Source organism: Rhodotorula paludigena (genome assembly GCF_050403205.1).
Source record: "Rhodotorula paludigena JCM10292 DNA, Rt_paludigena_JCM10292v1_ctg107, whole genome shotgun sequence".
NCBI classification, from domain to species: Eukaryota; Fungi; Basidiomycota; class Microbotryomycetes; order Sporidiobolales; family Sporidiobolaceae; genus Rhodotorula; species Rhodotorula paludigena.
Window position 1 is genome coordinate 1 of NW_027481351.1, and position 20,710 is coordinate 20,710.

General features: G+C 59.8%; 7 protein-coding genes across 7 annotated transcripts; 5 read left to right on the top strand and 2 right to left on the bottom strand.

The window, feature by feature from the left end:
- Positions 1–165: 165 nt before the first annotated feature.
- Positions 166–1,896, top strand: JCM10292_001032 (uncharacterized protein; the record flags this gene model as incomplete). The annotated part of the gene is made up of 9 exons (XM_076652962.1): positions 166–197; positions 263–371; positions 488–524; positions 591–763; positions 833–917; positions 978–1,131; positions 1,191–1,458; positions 1,658–1,732; positions 1,798–1,896. The coding sequence occupies 9 exons, from the start codon at positions 166–168 to the stop codon at positions 1,894–1,896; spliced, it is 1,032 nt and encodes a 343-aa protein (XP_076501480.1).
- A 1,620-nt stretch (positions 1,897–3,516) lies between these two features.
- Positions 3,517–7,576, bottom strand: JCM10292_001033 (uncharacterized protein; the record flags this gene model as incomplete). The annotated part of the gene is made up of 10 exons (XM_076652963.1): positions 3,517–3,654; positions 3,926–4,360; positions 4,453–4,776; positions 5,258–5,408; positions 5,589–5,948; positions 6,012–6,198; positions 6,301–6,334; positions 6,389–6,550; positions 7,084–7,210; positions 7,389–7,576. The coding sequence occupies 10 exons, from the start codon at positions 7,574–7,576 to the stop codon at positions 3,517–3,519; spliced, it is 2,106 nt and encodes a 701-aa protein (XP_076501481.1).
- A 4,207-nt stretch (positions 7,577–11,783) lies between these two features.
- Positions 11,784–12,897, bottom strand: CIR1 (Cir1p; the record flags this gene model as incomplete). Its single annotated transcript, XM_076652964.1, has 6 exons — positions 11,784–11,837; positions 11,897–12,010; positions 12,083–12,555; positions 12,611–12,629; positions 12,699–12,760; positions 12,837–12,897. The coding sequence occupies 6 exons, from the start codon at positions 12,895–12,897 to the stop codon at positions 11,784–11,786; spliced, it is 783 nt and encodes a 260-aa protein (XP_076501482.1).
- Positions 12,898–14,506: 1,609 nt separating this feature from the next.
- HIS1 (ATP phosphoribosyltransferase) lies at positions 14,507–15,793 on the top strand (the record flags this gene model as incomplete). The annotated part of the gene is made up of 7 exons (XM_076652965.1): positions 14,507–14,567; positions 14,626–14,661; positions 14,738–14,807; positions 14,877–15,220; positions 15,280–15,291; positions 15,357–15,682; positions 15,740–15,793. The coding sequence occupies 7 exons, from the start codon at positions 14,507–14,509 to the stop codon at positions 15,791–15,793; spliced, it is 903 nt and encodes a 300-aa protein (XP_076501483.1).
- A 308-nt stretch (positions 15,794–16,101) lies between these two features.
- Positions 16,102–17,827, top strand: JCM10292_001036 (CCDC47 family protein; the record flags this gene model as incomplete). The annotated part of the gene is made up of 6 exons (XM_076652966.1): positions 16,102–16,192; positions 16,264–16,772; positions 16,864–16,974; positions 17,033–17,232; positions 17,351–17,516; positions 17,591–17,827. The coding sequence occupies 6 exons, from the start codon at positions 16,102–16,104 to the stop codon at positions 17,825–17,827; spliced, it is 1,314 nt and encodes a 437-aa protein (XP_076501484.1).
- Positions 17,828–18,178: 351 nt separating this feature from the next.
- JCM10292_001037 (uncharacterized protein) lies at positions 18,179–19,801 on the top strand (the record flags this gene model as incomplete). Its single annotated transcript, XM_076652967.1, has 5 exons — positions 18,179–18,226; positions 18,309–18,548; positions 18,618–18,721; positions 18,786–19,046; positions 19,102–19,801. The coding sequence occupies 5 exons, from the start codon at positions 18,179–18,181 to the stop codon at positions 19,799–19,801; spliced, it is 1,353 nt and encodes a 450-aa protein (XP_076501485.1).
- A 630-nt stretch (positions 19,802–20,431) lies between these two features.
- On the top strand, positions 20,432–20,710 carry JCM10292_001038 (uncharacterized protein; the record flags this gene model as incomplete). Its single annotated transcript, XM_076652968.1, has 1 exon — positions 20,432–20,710. A coding segment is annotated over one exon (279 nt), but the record flags the coding sequence as incomplete, so codon positions are not given.

A 20,710-nucleotide genomic window follows, 5' to 3' on the forward strand; every position in this document is an offset into this window, starting at 1 on the left:
GCAGCCAAAAGTTTGATTGGGCTTATGAGCTCTTGCTTGCTGCTCCTGGGCACTGTTGGAAGAGACATGCAAGGGAGAGGGAGCAATTGAATTAACAGGAGAGGGCAACAAGGGGAGAGAGGGCTGTCCCTAACCCTAACCCTAACCCAGCTCGACCCGTCGTCCATGTCCAAGGCTCAGTTCAAGTCCTCGGACCGGTGCACTCCCTCCGCTGTACCTGTCTCAGTCTCGGCTTGAAGCTGACCGTTCATTGATGGCGCAGTGTGTGGACGACCAGCAGGGCCAAGACAGAGGGCCAGTTGCAGACGGCCATCTACACCGAGGACGAGCAGACCCTGTTCAAGCACGTTGTCGGCGTGCTCGAGAGTCTTGTGCGTCCTTTTTTTGAAAGGTAACTGGACAGGCACTGAGTCTGCACCTACAGACGGGTGTCAACTTTGACCAGATGTGCCGCCGCGCCATTGCCGAGGAGGGCTATGCACCGTAGTCCTCAACTGTCGCCTTGCTCGTGTTTGCGCTCCTCGGTACATTGTTTTCAAGTCGCGCTGCGCAGCCCACGCTAACCACGAGACTCTTGCCTAAACGTGCAGACTACCACTGCAAGAAGCGCTCGTTCACCCAGTTTGACAAGACAATCGCTGCGCCGTACCTGGAGGGATTTGCGGCGTCAGGCGGCCGCGGCCGCATCAAGGATTACACGGCCCCCATCTCGACCAACGACAAGCACAAGGCTGCAGTGGAAGTTGCCATTGAGGCCATTGAGGTGCGTACAGGATGTTTGACTGTCAACACACGAGAACGTGACTCGCTCACGTACCTGGCCGACCCGCAGGAGTTGGAGGGCGTTGCGCGCGACGTTGCCAAGTCGTACTGGTGGGACGGCAGTGCCGAGTTGTACTACCCCTACCTTGCTGCCTGTGCGTTCTCAGCCCCTTGAGAATGTTTGCAGGTCGTGTTGATGTTAGCAAAACTCCCAGACAAAGCGCTCCTCAAGGCCAACCTTGTCACGGTCGGCATCGACAAGTTCTTCCGGTCCCTCGACAAGTTCTGGGAGGACGTGCCGACCAAAGCGGCGGCGACGCACATCCACGGGCCGAGGTGCACGATTGAAGAGGTCGCCGACTACGTCCAGTGTGTCATCCTCATCACGCGCTTACATCACTCCTTGCTCACAGCCTTTACGCCCACAGGATTGTCCTCAACATTGTGGCCAAGAAGAACGCTGCCTACACAAAGGTGCTGGCCAACGTTGGCGGCAACGTCAAGGCGTGCGAGCTCCGCAAGCTGACCGAGAAGCGCATCCGCATTGGCCTCATTGTGCACTTGCGCCTCGAGAACTACCACAACGGCGTCAACGCAGACGGCAACAAGGACAACGTGTTCCCGCACCGTTCAAGCACTGCGCTCATCGCGCAGCGCTCCCTCAACACCGGCATGTTTGCCATGGCCGCCGCCGGTGTCCGTTGCTCTCTTGCCCTTCTCATGCGCATCAAGCTCGCTTTGTTCTACAAATGAACAAAGGTGACAAGGCGCTCAAGCTCTTCTTCTTGAGGGCCGTCTACGTGCGCGCCGCGGATGGCTTGAAGCGCATCAAGGTGCTCTCGGCGCTTCAGCGTGCCCGTTGCACACTGACTTGGTTGCATTTTGGGCTCTACAGGCCGCCAAGGAGCAGCTCCAGACGTCGGGCAAGGAGGAGGAGATCGACTACAAGGTGATCTATCGCAAGGTCTGCGTGTGTCGCGGTCCTTGTCGCACTCTCTGCTCACGCCCCAAGCTGATGCCGACCTTTACACACAGTCTAAGCACAACGCCAAGGAGGCCAAGAAGGCCGAGAAGGCCAAGTCAAAAAAGGGCAAGGGCAAGAAGAAGGACAAGCAGGGCGGCGAGAGCAAGTAGGGCGCCCTGGTTGACGTTGCGAGCCGCTTTTGATATGCAATCACGCCTGTGCCTGTCTGTTTCCCACGCGCAGAACAGCCAAAGCAGGTGCCCTTGCAGCTAGTTGAAACCAATGTACAAAGTATTGCCGCCACCGTAAGTGCCCCAACCTGCACTGCCGTAGAGATGGGCTTTCCCAATTCCCCAAACTTTGAGGTTCGGGGCCCAAAGGTTTGGGCGTGTTCAGGAAATTCGGGAGAGCCGGTCCCGAACCCAAACCCAAACGAGCGAAGCGAGCAAAATCCCCCAAACGAGGCATTTGGGGGCCAGGAGCTGCTCGAGAGGGGGCCTGGAAGTCCCTGCAAGCCTGCTGTGCAGTTTAGAGAGTGCTAGAGAGTGTCTACAGCCTTCTTGTGGCCTCTGAAAGGCGAGAGAGAGGTGGCCTGCCCAGCCGGTACCCCGCATTCTGCTGGCCCTGGCCCTCCTCCTCCTCTCTCTCTCCCTGCTCCCAGTTGCTATTGGACTATTGGGTGTATAGACATGCTTTGCAAGGTGCTGCCTGCAAGACATGTGGTCCCGTTGGCTCCCCATCTCCGCTGGGCATCTCCTGGATGCCACCGTGGGTGCTTGCGCTGCCATGTCTGCTTTCCCTATCTGAAATAGACAAATACAATGGCAACAGAGGAGGCAAGATTGGACAGCAAGGCGGAGAAGCAAGCAACACGCTCTGAGTGTCTTTGGTCATTGATGGGCTTTTTTGGTCATTGATGGGCTTGCGCACAGGGCCAGAAGAGGCAGCAAGGCAAGAAGGAGTGACAGCGGACCAGGCACGTGTAGAGGTTGCGCGGGGTCACGTGTGCGCGGGGTGACCACCAAGCCAGCGAGCTAGCGCGTTTGCTTGGTGTTGGCAGCGCAGGTCTGGAAAGGAGGGCAGACCAAGCAAGATGGGCGAATGATATCACTTTGCTCAGCAAGTCAGAGGGCGTACAGGGAGTTGTTGTTGCAAAGGAGAAGGAGCCAAGCTGTAGCGCGTCCTGCAACACTTGCCAGGCTGCTTATTCCATACGCCTCCCCTTCACAACACCAGTCTGCAAGACCCCTTTGCCACTTGAGCTTGCCCATTGGCCGTCCTCACAATCAAGATGGACTTGAAACCATCAAGTGCGGCATGTCTGTCAAGCAACTTGCTGCAAATAGATAGCCTTGCTAAATGGGTCAACCACACGATTGGTCTCCCCAATTTTGCTCGCTGCTCCCAGACGCAAAGGGAAGAGAAGCGCAAGTAAGCAATGCAGTGCTAACAAATGGGAGAACAGAACGCAAGACAGATCTGATCCCAGGCGCGGAGGGAAGAGAAGCACAAGGGAGAGCAAGAGGTCTGCCTAGACAGGAGAGGGCAACAAGAGGAGAGGGGAATTGAAGTCCTGGGGGTGCAAGCGGCAAAAGGAGCGCAAGAGCGGAGCGAGCTGGAATTGAACCAGCAACCAAAAGGTGAGAGCCACAGAAATCTTCCACAGGGGCCAGCCTTATTGGGCGAAGACCACTGCACCATCAGCACAGTGAATGGGAGTGGCCAACCGGAGGGCAATCTTAAGGCTGCGCCGCTGGAGGTGCAGCAACACCCCCCCTTGCCCGCAACAGTCAGACTCCCATGGCGGAGCGGTGCGCCAAGAAGGCAGAGAGCAGGAGCAACTTGGTGATTGCGTTGACCATCATGATGGTTGTGGGGATGCAGGTGACCTCAAGGACGCCGTTGTTGACCATCTCCTGGACAAAGTGCTTGGGAGGGGGAGAATTCAAGTCCAATCATGGAACTGGGCTTTGCGCGTGAGCGCGTTCACACCCTGGTTGTTGCCAAGAAGGCGGGCCGGGGGGGCGGCAGGATGGCCAAGCTCGCCAAGCAACTGGGCAAGGAACACGGCCTTCTTACCGGCGTGCAATAGACTGATGTACCCCGCCTCGTTGAAGGGGGCTGCAACACGCGTCTAGAGCCTCAAGGACCACAAGATGGCGCCGGACAAAAGGAGGAAGACAAAACCCATGGTTGAACAAGGGGCAAGTTGTCCGGCACGTACTTGACGCCATAGTCGAGCGTGCCCTCAATGTACTGGCAGGCGCGGACAACGGTAACCCAGTGGTGCTGATCCGGGCAGGCGGAATTGCGGCCAAGGACGCTGACAACGTGAGCAAGGTTGGGGCGGGTGCACATGAGGGAGCCGACAGCCTGCAGGTAGTGCCGGCAGAGGTCAGGCAGCAAGTGATTGTTGTTGGTTGCAGGGCGTAGCTGCTGGTTGGGGACCATGGGGGTGGGCACAGTGCGACGACCGGCTTGGCCAAGGCGCGCAAGGTCCTCAAGGTAAGCGCGCTGGGACAGGAACATGGACCCGTCCGCACAATGGTGCACCTGAATACCAAGGATGAACTTGGCCTCACCAAGGTCTTTGATGCCGTACTTGGCCTTGAGCCCCCCCTTGACCTGGTTGGTCTTGTCGGCAGAGGGTGAAATGAAGAGGAGGTTGTCGACGTACAAGGCAATATGATGGTAATGCCCCCCCCCCTCCTCCCTTTGCTCCGGACATAGATGCAAGCGTTGGACTTGGTGCGCGTGTAGCTGAGCAGCTCAAGCGAGGCATGGATGCGGTGGTACCACACCCAGCCGGCCTGCTTGAGGCCGTAGAGCGCGCGGTTGAGCATGAGCACCTTGTTGGTAAGCGAGAGGTTGTCAATGCTGTCAGGCACGCGCATGTAGAGCTCTTTGTTGAGCTTGCCGTGGAGGTAGGCCTTGTCGACGTCGGCCTGGTGCACAAGGAGGCCGCTGCGGGCGGCAAGGGCAAGCAGGGTGGGGATCAACGTGGATCCGGCAACCGGGGCAAAGGTTTTGCGGAAATTGACGCCGGGTTGCTGCGAGAAGCCTTGCGCACCTTATGTCCCGTCACCTTGCCATGCTGGACTTTTCTTGCGGCAGTAGACAAAACAACATCTGAGGAGCTCAGCGCCTGGCGGCAGCAAGTTGCGGTCAACAACGAGGTAGACGCCGTACTCGTTGCGCAACGAGGTGAATTTGTTGTTTTTGCCTTAGCGCCAGGAAGCAGTGTCAACGTCCCGCACCGCCTCAGCGTGTCTGCGAGGGTCCGATGTCAAAAGCGAGAACGCATCGTCTGAGGCTGAGAGCGAGTTGCTGACAGTGACGGCAAGGGCAGCGACGTCGGACGAGAAGGAATCCGAGAGGGAATCAAGCAGGTCCGGCAAGGAAGGCGGCCGCGTTGCGGGCTGTGGCGACGGAGCGAGGGCGCGGACGTGCACGGGCCGGCGCACTTCGACGTGGCGGACGCGCGCTGGGGCCGGAGGTGACGGTGCGGCGGCGCAAGGCGCAGGGGCGCACCGGCGTCAACGACGCAGGCGCAGGTGCTGGCGGCGCGGGTTCTGCGTTGACGCGGACTTTTGCTGACCAGAAGACGAGGGCCTTGCCTGCCGCTGTAGGGGCAACGGCCGCCGGTGCGGAGTCCGCAAAGGGGAACTTGTGCTCGACAAACCTGACATTGCGCAACCGGATTGTGCGGCTACTGCCTGGCTCGAAAAGCCGGTACGTTGCCGTGTTGCCGTCATACCCAACAAGCGGGACGGCACGGACATCAAGCTTGGCGCGGCCGTGACCGACCGTGTGCCATGTTCGGCAGCCCCAAACCCGGAGGTGATCTACTCGGACGGGCTACTTGCGCCACATCGCGAGCGGGACCTGGCCGGCGAGAGCGGCGTGCGGGGAGCGGTTCTTCACGTGGGTGGAAGCGGCAAGCGCCTCGGCCAACAGATGCTTCGGCGCGCCGGCGTGCTCGAGGAAGACGAGGACGCCTCCGGCAATGGTGCGGTTGACCCGTTTGGCAAGGCCCTTTGTCTGCAGCAAGTAAGAGCGCGTTGGCTCAAGGGAGATGCCGTGCTTGGCAGCGTAGTCGAGGAAGGCGTGGCTCGTGTACTTGCCGTTGTCGTCGATCCGCAACCGCTTGATCGGGCGTCCGCACTCGAGTTCCGCACGCAACTTGAAGCGCTGGAACGCCGCGAGGACGTCATTTGATGACCTGGAAGCGAGTGCTTGCGTTCACAGCATCCTCGGATGGTCGTCGGCTAACGTGACGACGTACCGGAGGCTCAACTTTGACGGCCTGTTGATCGTGAGGTCGTCCCAGTAGACGAGCTCGAGCGGCTCGGCGGTCTCGCGGTCGGACGACGGGAAGGGGAGGCGCGTGAACCGAGCGGCGTGGCATGCGTTGCAGGGCGCGCTGCAGCTTGAGTCCTTCTCCTTTGCAAATCCAAGCCCTTTCACATCCTCTGACCGGTTGGGCGAGGTGATCGCGCGTGGCGAGAGGTGGGCGAGACATCGGTGCCAAGTTGTCAGCTCGATTGCAGGTGAAGCGAGCAGAGCGGACGCACCGGTTGCGGGTGCGGCAAGCACGTCATCAAGCGTCTACAGTCCCAATGCGGTACTCAAAGCGGTGGCAACGACCTTGTTGTCGCGGACAAGACAGGCCGCTTTGCCAAAGATGGCTTTGATGCCGTGGTTGTTGAAGAGCTGCAGTGCCAAGACGAGCGTCGCCGAGATGCCGAGCACAAGGAGTGCGCGCTTGAGGTTGACGCGCAAACCGTCCTTCAGCTGAAGATGGAGCAAGCCGACGCCCGTTACCTGCAGAGCGCCTTGCGCGTCGCCGCAAGCGACAAGAAGAAGCAAGGGTTGCCGCACATGGAATGTGTCGCGCCGCTGTCGAGGGTGAGGAGGGTGGGAGAGCCCGGCGGGGTTGGGAGGATGGCGCTGAGCCGGCCTTTGCGCCGTTGTCACTCCCGAGGATGGACGCGAGGGAGGCAAGGGCGGCGGAGGGGCCGGAGGCAGGAGCGGAGATGGCGGCGGGCGCGGAGCTCCGCGCAAGGCGGCCCTTCAGGGGCACTTGCGTTGCCAGTGGTTGCCCTGGCAGATGGGGCAGGGCAACGGCGGCGGTAGTTTGGGTGACAACGAAGAGGAGGTAGGGGGGCGGCGGCGGCAAGCGCAAAAGACGGCAACAACAAGCTTGTGCAGAGGACTTTGTTGCGCACGAGTTCAAGGCTGGTGTCGGTGCTGGGGAGGGAGGACGGCTTTGACACGGCAATTGTTGTCTGAAGTTAGGCGAGGGACGCGGGGGGCGCGGCGAAGAGGTGAGACAAGTAGATCGTATCGATTGTGACCTTCGCCGCCTTGATTGTTGTCAGGTGCGCCTTGTACTCCTTCGCAAAGATCTCATACGTCTCCGGCAGCGCGGAGGGCAGCAAGAGCAACCAGAAGTGCGTGAGAAGGCGGAATGCGCCCTGCGCGCTGGTCGGCCAAATTGAGTCTTGCAACTTTGTCCAGTATGTGTACGCGTTGTGTTTGCAGTCAACAATGTAGTGGATGACAGCAGATGCGCAGGAGTCAATGATGGAAGCAACAGCGAAGTTGTTCAGCTGGTCCCACTCCTCGACTGACAGGCGCCCCCACGCCGTCAGCTGCGGACCGCAGCGTTGCGCCAGTCATGATGCGGTAGGCGGGCGCGCCGGCAAGCGCACGCATCTGAATTGCCCAGACGTTGTAGTTGTCCGCCACACGGAGATGCAAGTCAGACGGCAGCGGCGTCGGACAGGACAGGACAACGATTGCGGCGGACGCAAACGTGCCTTTGACGTCCGCAGACAAGGGCGCCATCTCGGCCGGGCGCGCAGCGGAGAAGGGGGAGCGTGCGGCGGTCGGCAAAAAGTTTGTCCGGGCTCAGGACCTGTCGCTCACTGCTCCCGGCGCAGAGGGAAGAGATGCGCAAGTAAGCAATGCAGGCTGACAGAGAGGGAGAATGTAACATGAGACGGACCTGCTCCCGACGCAGAGGGAAGAGATGCGCAAGGGAGAAGGAGAGATCCGCCGGGCAGGAGAGGGCAACGAGAGTAAAGGGGAACTAAGTCTTGAGGGGTGCGAGCGGCAGAAAGGAGAGCGAGAGCAGAGCTAGCCGGAGTCGAACCAGCAACCAAAAAGGAGAGAGCTGCGGAATGATTTCACAGGGAATTATGCCCTGCCGGCCTTACTGCGCAAAGACCACTGCACCATCAGCAGCACAGGCAACGGGAGCGGACAACCAGAGGGTAACCTCAGGGCTGCGCCGCTGGAGGTGCAGCAACAAACTTGGCTGACCCGCTGCTGGTCTGTTTCCTGCACATCCGGCAGAGCAGCCTTGCGTTTGCCCTTTGGTTGTCCACTCCCATTCCCGGTGCTGATGGTGCAGTGGTCTTTGCGTGGAAATGACGGCAGGGTACAAATCCTTTGTGAAACAATTGTGCAGCTTTATCTCTTGGTTGCAGATTTGAGTTGTACTGTCTCCTATCTTCTGCCAGTAGCACCCCTCAAGACATAGATTGCCTTATTCCCTTGTTGCCCTCTCCTGTCTAGGTAGACAACCCCCTCTCCCTTGCTCTTCTCCTCCCTCCACGGCTTGAAGCAGGTCTGTCTCAAGTTGTGTTCTCCCATTTATTAGCTCTGCGTTGCAAACCTGCGCTTCTGGTGTCTCTGCATCTGGGAGCAGCAAGCTGATACTTGTCAGTACATCTTTTGGCACCTTAGCTACGCAGCAAGCACATGCTAGATAACTTGGCCCGCACCCATTTCAAGGCATGCAGCAGCCCCACCTGGGGCACAGACACGTCCATGTTGTGCTAGAGATGGGCATTATCTGTTTTCCTCTTGTCTGACACACCTGGTCCTCCCAAATCCACATTCTCCCTTTAAGTACATTGGCTTTGCACACACTGGTCAGGGGGAGAGGCGGGGGGAGTTTCCAGTCTAGACTCTTTGCTGAGCTCAGTCACCCTGCTGTCTGCCTCTTTGGCCACGCCCAAACTGCCGTGCATAGTCCTGCTAGCTCCTCTCTCTTGCGCTCCTTCTGCTGCTTGAACCCCTCGAGGCTTGCATCCAACTGCGCGCTTGCCACCCTCTCCTGTCCCAGCAGGATCTCCTCCTCTCTGTTGCACTTCTCTCCTCCACCCCCAAGAGCAGCTTAAGAGCAGCTCTGCCTCATGTAGTGCTCTCTTGTTCACACACCTGGCCTGGGAGCAGCAAGCAGGTAGATCAGGGTTGCTCAGAGCTGTACCACCTTTGGCAGCTCTTCCACGTGCATGCACTCTTGTAGTTCACTTTGGCACAACCCTACCCTGAAACACCATGTAGATGTGCAAGCAACCCTGGACCACCCTGCCACACCATCAAGACGCTATCTGCACTGCATGCTGCCTCCTTAGGGCCATGAAATGAATCTGGGATCACCATTTACAAGGGCACCAACGATATAACAAGGTGATGACTTGTGTGCTTGAACACACTAGGCATGACTGAGAGCCGGGGTTTCTTTGTGCTGCAGTTGACAGACATCATCAGGCGCACACACAGCTTGGAGGTCACCTTGACCAACTGAGTCTGTCTTGCTCTCTCTGCAAGTTGGGAAGCAAACTGGGACACATCCTTGCACTATCTGGCAATTGCAGCTATGCGGCAGGACAGGTGGCAGTTGCAGCTGATGTGCAAGTACTGCTGTTGTCCTGCTTGGCTCTTTGCAGCTTGCAATGGCACAAGTAATATTATTGGCTCAATTGCTGTTGCCCACAGCATGTGCACTGTGTCAAGATGCAGGATCACCTGCAGCAGGTCTATATGGAGGGAGTGCAGCGAAGCTGTAGGCTCTGGAACCAATGGTGACTGGGGCAAGGTGGCTCAAGAGCCAGTTTGAGGCACTCAAGTTCAACAAGCAGGACACGTCAAGTGTACGTACACTTAGCCTGCACAATCTGCCTGGCTTGCCAGTCTGTCATCAGGAGACGCATCTGACCATTCTGACCGCACCTTTGATTTGCTTGTGAGCTCACTGAAAGCACAAACAAAGCAGGGTCCATGTGCTGTGCCTCTGATACAGTAGAATCTGCACATAAGCAAGAGACCTACAAGCAAGATCTGCCTACAAGCAAGCCAAATCCCCTTCCCGATCACGGTAAGTGTGAGCTACAGCAAAATCTGAAAGCAAGATCTGCCTATAAGCAAGGGATTGACCCTGTCCCAAAGGCTTGCTTGTTGGCAGATTTCACTGTAAGGCCCGTTAATCCTGCACTCAAATGCTGTCAACGTAGGCCAGGGCCGCCAGGGGCCCAGGGCCTCCCTTGTCCGCGCACTGGCTCAAACTACAGGAGATACTTGACAGTTCTCTAGGTTGGGCTCAAGCATGCTGCGCATCAACAAGCTTGCCAATGACAGCTGCAGCATCTCAGGGGTGCTGCTGGGGCTCTCTTATGGAGTTTGGTCTTGCCCTTGTTGTGCTTGAGTGCTTGTGGCTGACAGACTGATCTGTAGACTCAAGCGGACATCTTGGCTTTGTGTCGACTTGGCAGTACATGCCCCAGCTTCTTGTTCTCAAAAAAACTTGACCTGGACTCCTGTCTCCTGCTGCCCAGGCTTGCTGACTCTCTGCTCTAAACAGCCTGTCAGGCTTGTGAACAGGGTACATACACACAAGTCTGGGCTGCCTGAGTCACAGCAGATCTGCCTACAAGAAAGTCCGTGGGACAAACTCAACCACTTTTTCATGGACCTGTCTTTTTTGTGCAATTTGCTACAGCCCCCATTTGCCGTGAGCAGGAAGAGGGCTCGGCCTTCTTACAGGCAGATCAGACTCTTGTATTTAGAGTCTACTGTACAGCAATTGCCAAGCCCAGGCTCAACATGCTGCAACCAAGATACCCAATGTTGTCAGTTGCAGCTGCCAACCAGAGACAGGCTGACACATGTAAGTTGTGCATTGGCAGTTTCTCTCTTATGTATGTGCCTGCTTTTGTAGGGTTTCTGTTGCGTCCTGCTTTGACAAAGAAACACAGCCCTGCAACTTGCACATTGGCCAATTTCCAAAGTTCAGCCCTGGCAAGTGTTGGGCAAGAACTTGCCCTTCCAGTCAGCTGAACCGGCCAAACACCATCAAGCTCCCCACACACGCTGCATTTGTTGCCTCTCTGTGAGGCTATGTCTTACTTACAGCAAGGATCCACCTAGAGAAAATACATTGACAAAGACCTATTCTGCAACAAATCCAGTTGCCACTCCCAAACCCCTGCTGTTGTTGCGGGTTGACGGTGATTACGCAAAAGCCAAGCCGCACAGAGTTGGTTCCAGATCTTGCAGGAGCCCGCAACCAAGATCAGAATGCTGGGGAGGGCTGGCTAAGGAAGAGAGACGAGACAAGACAAGGCGGTGCAGAGGAGAACGGCGGACAACCCTTACCCCGGCGCCTAAAGATGCCCAGCACGCATACGTTCACATTGATGGGGAAGCCAGATGACAATAAGGACAAGGGAAGACCGGCAAACGCAAAGCGCTGCCAACGGAGAGCATTGCGTCCTCAGCCATTCCTGCAGACTTGCTCTCCTGACAGGTTTCTTAAAGGCAAATTTGACCGTATGACGCAATGCCACTGCTCCAACTGCTTTGCAAGATGGTCTGTACAGGTCTAAGGGAGCCAATTGAGAAGGTTCATGACTTGCACATCTGCAGATTTGTGGCCAAGGTTGGCACCCTAACACAAAACCAATCGGCAGCGGTGCTCCAGAGATAGGGAGCTGGCAATACAGCATAATGGCAGGCCTGCTTGACAGAATAGTTGCACAGCAGGTTGGATGCAACCGGCAGGCATGCCACACTTGCGGCCTTGGAAGGGCAAAACAGCATGGCAGTGCACAACAGCTTCACAGCAGAGAAGGCAGAAGAGTTGCAGCAGGCACACAGCGTCGACCCAGAGTGCAGTGACCCACAGCAGAGCCAAGCAGAAGCACCGGCAACCACGCAACAAGACTGATGACAAAGATGCGAGACGATCATCCGACAAGCACACGTTCTACAGCACACCGGCCTCCTTCAGCTTGGCAACAACCTCGTCAACAGAACCCACCTGCAGTGCATGGATCGTGAGCAGGAAGTCCGGAAGGGCGGAAGCGGGAGGCAGCGCACCTTGGCACCGCCCTTTCGAGGCGGCGGGGCCACAACGTTGACCGTCTCGAGCCGTGGCGAGAAATCAGCGCTGATCTCCTCAGGCTTGACCTTCTTCAGCGGCTTCTTCTTTGCCTATAGTCGGACGAGACCGGGCAATTGTCAGCACAGCCAGCGGCCGAAACGAGCGGCATCATCGTCACACACCTTCATGATGTTGGGCAAGCTGGCGTAGCGAGGCTGGTTCAGGCGGAGGTCGGTGGTAACGATGGCCGGCAGCTGCATCTTGAGTGTCTCGAGTCCACCGTCGATCTCGCGCGAGACGGTGACGCTCTTGCCCGCGGCATCGAGGTCGACCTTGCTCGCAAAGTTGGCCTGCGGCCACCCGAGCATTCCCGCGAGCATACCGCCAACTTGGCTCGAGTCGTCGTCGATTGCCTGCTTGCCCATGACCACGAGGTCCGGCTGCTCCGAGCCCACGAGCGCCTTGAGCGCGCGGGCGACCGCGAGAGGCTCGACGACCTCGTCCTCCTTGGTCTCGACATGGATGGCGTCGTCGGCACCCATAGCAAGCGCAGTGCGGAGGACCTCGGACGCCTTCGCGGGTCCGATGCTGACCACCGTGATCTTCTCGATGGCGTCCTTCGCCTTCTCGCGCAGACGCACGGCTTCCTCGACAGCTGTTGCGCATGGCGGGTCAGCACAGACTAAGTGGAAAGCAAGAGAGCATCTTGCCGATCTCGTCAAACGGGTTCTGTCAGGCGCAACTCGGGGATCAGCTCGCAGTCAACCGAGCGAGATCAAGGATACGCGCGGTGCGTACCATCGAATGCTTGACACCCTTGGTTTCGACTCCCTTCGGCCCCACGCGGATCTTGACCGCATCTGCGCGCAGGAGCCGGTGAGGAACGGGTGAGCCAGACGCGGGGGCGACAGGGACAGCGAAGGGTCGCGCGCGTACAGTCGACCGTGCGCTTGACGGGAACGAGCAGCTTGAGCCAGTTAGGAGCAGTCGGGCGCATCTTGGGTTGGGCGGTGGGTGCGAGACGTTGCGGTCGGATCGCGCGGGGAGCTGCTGGTCGGCTCGACGAGCGACCGGCGAAGTCGCCATCCCTCACTTCGCAGCAGCCAGACTTAAGCTATCTGCAGAAGCCTCTCTGAAGCTTCCTTGAGCTCGTACAGGCTGAGCGAAGTCCCTTATCTCGGGATGTCGCGGGAGCTGCGCGAACTTCGTCCTCATCGCGCTCGCTCGCCGATGGCAACACCCTGAAGCGCATTGTAGTCAAGGCGCACAGGCCTGGTATCGCCGTGCGACATCGCGTCGTGGTGGCCAGAGCAAGAGCGCGGAGCGGCTAGAAAGGGATTGCCCTCACCGCACCCGTCGTAATTGCACGTACCACAGGTACCGGCTGAAACTGACAAAGAGGGATCGGAACCAAACGGCCTGGCTAGCATGCGCTTCGAACGACCGACGTGTTGCACGGTACTGGTCGAGCGCGTTGATGAACAAGGCATCCTCGTCGGTGGCTGACAAGAACAATCTTCGCATGACTGCCAGTGGAAGCAGGGTGATCGACGTGAATTTGGCGAAGATACTGGTGGATGCGACGGAATAAAGGGGTGGGAACGCAGGGTCGGCAGCTGTGATCGTGCTGCTCCTCGACGAGCGGTCAGAGCCGTTCTTCGTAGCTTGTAAATGCATACGTACCGCAAGGCGTCGGACAGCGCGCGATGGTTAGCGTGTCCGGAGACGCCATAGTCGTCAAAGGAAATCACCTGGCGGGGCGGACGAGATGAGCGATCGCGCGCAAGCGAGTGAGGACACACGGGACTCACAGCATCGACATCCCAGTCCCCTAGATACGGCCGCACGTGTGTTTCCACGTCTTGTGCATTCCACCAAGCGTGCGGATCGTCCAGTAGAGCGCTGCGTCGATGCGAAGGTCAGTCAAGAGTCCCCGACCGTGCATGTGAGAGCGTACGAGGTGTCGAGGGCGACACAACGCTCAGAGGCGATTCCCAAGGCCGAGCAAGAGGCGGCAAGCTCTTTTCGGCGCAGCTCCCCCATTCCATCATGGTTTCCTGCGAGGTCGCGGGTGGAAGGAGATGATTAGCTCGCCGACCCAACGTGTTCTCGGTCGTGAACAAATGCGCACCAACAGACAAGCAGAGCAGGCTCGCTTTGACAGAATGAGGTGCCTCAAGCAAATTGAGGATGCTCGGGGCGAAGAAGAAGGACTCGTCGTCGGCTGTGCAAGCATGAGCGAAGTGAGCCACGCGGGTGAGCGCGTGCGAGCAGGGACGCGAGGCGCACGATGTGCAGTAATCCAGAGCACGGAGCGAGCAGCAGCCAGCTCTCGCGGAAGCAGTTGCGCGCGATAGCAATCCTTGAAGGTGATGAGGATGGCCGCTGCGAGGGTGAGCGAGAGGAGGAGGCGGAGCAGCACAGGGCGCACACGGGTCGCCAGCCTGCGCAAAGCCATCTTGAGTGCGCGCAGGCAGCCTGGCAGCTCCGGGCGAGGGTGCGGTCGGACGCCAACCTCCGCTGTCCCTCTCTCGTCCCGCTTCGGGCCTTGCTTCTCCGCGTGCTTGCTCACTCCTCAGCTCGGCGCCAGACCTGCAGCAGACGCCATGCTCGACCTCCTGAGTGAGAGTCTCAAGGGACGGTGCTTGTTCGCCATTCCCAAGAAAGGTGCATCGTTCGCCAAGTCTCGCGCTTGACTCGCTGCTGACACCCTCCGTGCGTCCAGGGCGACTGTTTGAGAAGTGCCAGCAGCTTCTTGCCGGCACGTCCCAGTCCTCTGCAGCTTTCCACAGCCTCAAACGGCTGACATCGGGCACGTGCTGCTTTCCTTCGGACAGGCGCCGACATCCAGTACACTCGCTCGAACCGCCTCGACGTCGCGCTCGTGCGCAACCACAACCTCGCACTGTGCGCTTAGTGTGACGCTCATTTCTCGATCCGAGCGCGAGGGGCTGACCGGGCTGTTTGCACCCACAGCGTCTTCCTCCCGGCAGCCGATATCCCGCGATTCGTCGGCGAGGGCAATGTCCACTTCGGCATCACTGGCCAGGACATGGTGGCCGAGGCAGATGTGAACGGCCTCGTCACAGAGGTCTTGCAGCTCGAGTTCGGCAAGTGCAAGCTGCAGGTCCAGGTCCCTGAGCGCAGCGACATCAAGACGGTCGAGGACCTCGCTGGGAAGAAGGTTGTAACCAGCTTTGAGGTGCTCGCCGGGCGCTACTTCGGCGATCTCGACGCCAAGCTCGGCAAGAAGACGAAGATCGAGTACATCGGCGGCAGTGTCGAGGCAGCGTGCGCGCTCGGGTTGGCAGACGGCATCGGTACGTGCGATTCGTCATAGGATGCAGCATCGTGAGCTGACCATTTTCTCCGTTCGCAGTCGACCTGGTCGGTACGCACGCGTCGCTCGATTTCCCGCCTGTTGTGGCCCCGCTGACTTCGGACACCGCGGAACAGAATCCGGCGAGACCATGCGTGCAGCTGGCTTGCACGCTATCGAGACAATCCTTTCGTCACAGGCCGTCCTGATCCGGAGCAACAAGCCTGCCAACGAGCACGACGAGCTCATCACGCGCTTCACGTCGCGTATTGCTGGTGTCGTGGCCGCGGGCAAGTACGTCCTGACGAACTACAACATCCCGCGCAAGAACGTTGCCAGCGCGACCCAGATCACACCTGGGCGACGTGCGGCAACCGTCTCGCCTCTGGACGACCCGGAGTGGGTCGCAGTCAGCAGCATGGTCCTCAAGGCGGAGGTTGCAGACGTGATGGACAAGCTGCAGGTGCGCATTTTCGGCCCAGTCATTCACAGGCGCGGTACTGACTTTGCTGACGGACAGTTGATCGGTGCGACGGATATTCTCGTTATCGGCCTCAACAACTGCCGCGTGTGAGGAGCCGATCACACGCAGGACGGAGGGAGTGGCGAGTCTAGACAGCATCAGGCCGGATGGTGGAGAACACGCCCTTGCATTGTATAACATGCGATAACCGGTCCCCCTCCCTGATGCTCCGCAGGCAGGAAGGGCCGGCTCTTCTTATTTCGGGCTGTACCGCCTCGATTGATTCATGCTCCAAGAGCACAGCCCAGCGAGCTCGGAAGTCAGTGGGACTACATTCAGTTATCGCATGCCCGCGCCCCTGCCGACTTGGATACGCCCAGCCTCTCTCGCACTTCGACGGTACTGTCGCTGCGTTCAGAATGGCGCGCGCGTCGCTCTTCCTGCCTGGAACTGCAGCAGCGTGCATCGCTGCGGCCGACCTGGCCCACGCTGCCTGGGGCAAGCAGGCTGGTAGGCAGTCCTCCCCCACTCCTGCTTCGCCGCTTACAGCCGCTGACTTCCATGCGCGCCTTTGCGCACAGCTGCAGAGCCGCCTTCGCCTGTGGACGCCGCAGACCCAGCCCCTGCGACTCCCCCCAAGGCCGACTCGATTCTCTACCCCGAAGTCGTCGGTCCCGCAGGCGGTCGTGGACCCGTCACGCTCCCGCCTTATGAGGGCACCGAGTACAAGCTCGGCCCCTTCCGCCTTCGGCCGGCGCAGATGCACATGGAGGGCATCATGGTTGCCGTCCTCGCCGCCTATCTCGTCACGGCCTTCCTCTCGCGCAAGGCCAATCGCTCGCGCGCGGCCAAATGGTTCAAAGCCAATGAGCGCGTCTACCGCGAGGAGTTTTCTGGAGTTGGCCTTGGCGGCGACAAGCTCTTTGAAGGCGACGGCGGTGACGAGTTCGTCTCGTATGCGACCGGTCGCAGGGGCGTCGAGTCCGCCTGGTCGAAGGTCAGCACCGGCGGATACGATCTTCTCGCCAAGCTCTACGACGCGGCGCGTGGTATCGCCGACTACGCGTACGACTCGGGCGCCGACCGCATCGTGAGTCCCTTCGCCTCTTCGCCGCCGATCGGGCGCAGCTGTTGTCACGGGCACGCGAGCCAAACCGTTGATCGTCGCGCGAGACCCGCAGACTGTGGATCTCAAGCTTGCGGCGCCGAAGGGCACGCCCGGCGCCAAATTTGTCTTCGCGGTGGTCCGCCGCGAGGTACTGAAAAAGACCCGCGATGCTCGGTGGGACCTGGTGCGTTTCCCCCTCCATGTTGTCGGCGATCTCGAGCCTGACAAGCGATGTCCTGCAGCGCAAGTTCACCACGACCTCCGAGACTGCGGGCGTTTCGCCGTCGCTCATCGTCATGACCGAATCGGGCGATGTCACGAGTGCCATGCTCAAGGACCCGGACACTGGACTCTTTGACGCACTCAAGGACGGCTCTGAGGGTCTCGAATATCTCGAGAGCCTTGTCATCTCGGACATGCCGCTCGAAACGCCGGACGAGGAGTACGTGACGCTCTCCTGCTGCTCCAGTCACAAGCCGCCTCATCGAGGCTGTCTCTCCGAGGCCATTCAACTGTGCGAAACCTGAGAGGCGATCGACTGATGCTCCTCCGCGTTGCAGGAAGCCCAAGCTCCCCGAGAACGAGTTCCGCTTGACCCTGTCCATGCGCCTGCCGCCCGCGTCAAAGTCGGCCGCGACTGCTCCTTGGATCCAGCTCGCATGCAACATCGCCGACGTCATCTACACCAAGCAGAGGCTTCTCCCTGAGGGCACGGTCAACAAGCTCGTACGCAGAGTCTATCCCCTCTGTCGACACCGCCCGCAAGTACCGCTGACATCATGCGACTACGCTCCACACAGAAAAAGCGCCGTGCCGAGGTGCTGTACGAGCTGAGGAAGGCCGAGCGCGAGGAGGAGGCCGCACGCGCCCAGGAGGCCAAGGACGACGCCGCAGCGCTCAAGCGCAAGGTCGAGCAGTCGCGAGTCGAACAGCTCCTCGCCAAGATGACCCCCGCCGAGCGCGTCAAGTACCAGAAGAAGGAGGAGGAGAAGGAGCGCAAGAAGGCGATGCAGAAGCAGGCCAAGCGCATGCGGTGAGGTCCGTCGGGTCCTACGTGGTCAAGCGGGGCCGGCGCAGTCACGCATGGGGTCAGGAGGAAAAAAACCGCCTCGGGCGAGCAGTCGCACTAGCATGGTCTCTATTCTCACTATCCGCTTTCAGTCTTCTTCGTCGGCGAGGATGGGAGAGGGACCTCCCTGCACTCATTGAGAGTCACGCGACGAGCTGCACATGACAGTATGAACCCGCTGCAGTGAGCTGTGGGTCCGAGGTGGCAGGGAAAGCCTGGTGAAAGCCTGGTGAATGCAGAGCGGTTTCATCGGATTCGACTCGAGGAGCACGTCTCCTTCAAACGCTGACCTCGCCTTCGCGCTGAGTTGCCCGCCAGAATGGACGCCGAGCTGCAGCGCATCGGCACCCTCCCGCAGAAGGACAAGGCGAGCCTGCCCTCGCCTGCGTGCTCACCTCGTCTCCCCACTTCCGTTGCTGACCCGCAATCGTCTTCGCCCACGTGGACAGTCGCAAGCCTACCTGTCGCTGCTCGAACAGACCATTGCGAGCTCTTCCGACCTCGCAACCGACCTCTCGCAGTGGCTCTCGGTTGTTGCGGCGGCCGACTTTCCCCAGATCGTTGCTCGCCAGGTCCTCGAGGGCTTCGTAGCGCGAGTCCAGACAATCGCCGACCGCGAGCAAAAGAAGAAGGTCTATGCCACGAGTTTGGAGCTTCTGCAGCCCAGAATCACCTCTTTCGAGGAGCAGGTCCGTTCAGCTCCCTCAAGCCAGACAGGCGCGGGCAAGCTGACGCGCGACAATGATCCGCTTGCACAGGTCTGCACGTTGCGGGAGCAGTATGCCGACCTTCTTGAGGGCGACGAGGAGTTTCCTGAAGCAGCGAAGGTCCTCATCGGCATCCCTCTTGAAGCCGGCAGTCGGTGCGTCCTCGCCCCCTTCCCATGCGGGTTGTAGCTTGCATGCTGATCGCCATTTTCTCCACAGCTCGGACGAATACAAACTCAAGGTTTACATCCGCATAGTCCGCCTCTTCCTCGAAGAGGAGGACTCGACCTCGGCCAACACCTATTTCAACCGCGCGTCGCTCATCGCGCACTGCGCGACAGACCTCGAGACGCAGCTCCAGTTCAAGCTCTGCCAGGCGCGCATGTTCGACCTCGAGCGCCGCTTCGCCGAGGCCGCGAGCAAGTACCATGAGATCAGCTACGTGACTGCTCTGGCAGAGGAGGAGAGGCTTCAAGCTCTGTGCGCTCATTTGCCCGTCCTCGTCAGAGCCTTTCGTTGACGTCGATGCCTACAGCGGCGCCGCCATCATCTGCGCCGTCCTCGCGCCCGCCGGCCCGATCCGCGCTCGCCTGCTCGCCTCGTTGTACCGCGATGAGCGCTCGACGCAGTCGGACCAGTTTTCGATCCTGTCGAAGATGTTCCTCGACCAGATGATCCGCCCTGACGAGGTGGCCGACTTTGCGTCGAAGCTGCGGCCTCACCAACTCGCGCGCCTTCCGCCAACGCAGGCCGTCGTCATCGCGTCCGATGCCGAGCTTGAGACGGGCAAGAAGGGACCCGAGACGGTGCTCGACCGCGCCATGATGGAGCACAATGTCCTCGCTGCGTCGCGCGTGTACAACAACATCACGTTCCACGGCTTGGGCCTCCTTCTCGGCTTGCGCCCGTCGGCTGCCGAGGCCATGGCGCGCACCATGATCCAGCAGAAGCGCCTCAAGGCGACGCTGGACCAGATCGACAACCTCATCGTGTTTGACGTCGACGCGCACGAGGGCGGCGGAGACGCCGCGACTTCGAATGTCGCTGCGCAGGCGGCAGCGCGTGCTGACGAGGATAGCCCAGAGGAGGAGGCGGCGTCTGCGCCCGCGACCAAGCGCTGGGACCTCCAGATTCGCCAGACGCTGCAGCTCGCCGAGTCTATTGCAGCTAGGTGCGAAGTTCTGCTTGCAGAGGGCGTTCCCGATGCGTCTGTCCCGCCTGCTCCCGCTGCATGAAGCTCCCTTCTCGCCTGTTCCATCCGTGTCGCGTCTCCTCTCCTTCAATGTGCTTGTATCATACGCCTGTCGTTCCAACGTACACCCGCACACCGCCAAGTGCACTGCAATTCCGATACCCCGCCTTCCGCACCCTTTTCCTCGCACGTTCTGCGTGCTCGTCGGTCGTCCGCTGTATTCCAGGGCTCGTCCGGCGCTCACACATGCGCGCGTTGCGTAGAAACTACGCACGCTGGTGCCGATTCGGCTGTGGTCGCCGAATAGAGCATGATCGCAGATCGTCATCGAGCATGCAGCCGGTGCGGTGCAGAGCAAGCGAAAGTTGACGAAAGTGCGCGCTCTGGCGAATCGGGAGGGCCGGGAGGGTCGGCAACGGCTCAACGAGGAGGCTGAGCAGAAGTATCGGGCGACTGGAGCGCGCTCGAGCCGTTGGCGAGCGGCCACAGCGAAGGCGGGGGCGTGCACGCGAGCGCGTGTATGCACTTCGCAGCGGGCGGGGGGCTCTCGACCTCTCGGACCCGCGCTCGCGCTTCCCTTTCTCCCCCTCGCCTTCGTTCTCTGGTTCCAGTTCCTCCCTGTACACCCTCTCAACCTCTCTCTCTTCGCTACTCGCTCCCGCCAGCACCCACCATGGCCTCGTTCTGCGCCGACTTGCCCGCCCTTCCCCCGACCCCCGCAGGGACCCGCTCCAAGCGCCGACTCTCGTCGCACGCGGCGTCCCCCGACCCGTACGACTACGACGACGGCGACGACAGCGTGATCGACGACGACTTGGCCCAGCCCGGCAAGCGCTCGAAGCGCAGCCGCGGTGCGAATGCCGCGACGAGCGGATCCCCGAACAGGGCGGCGATAGGCGGGGCAGCGGCGGCGCAGCCGCAGAGGGCGCTCAGCGACAAGGAGAAGGAGCAA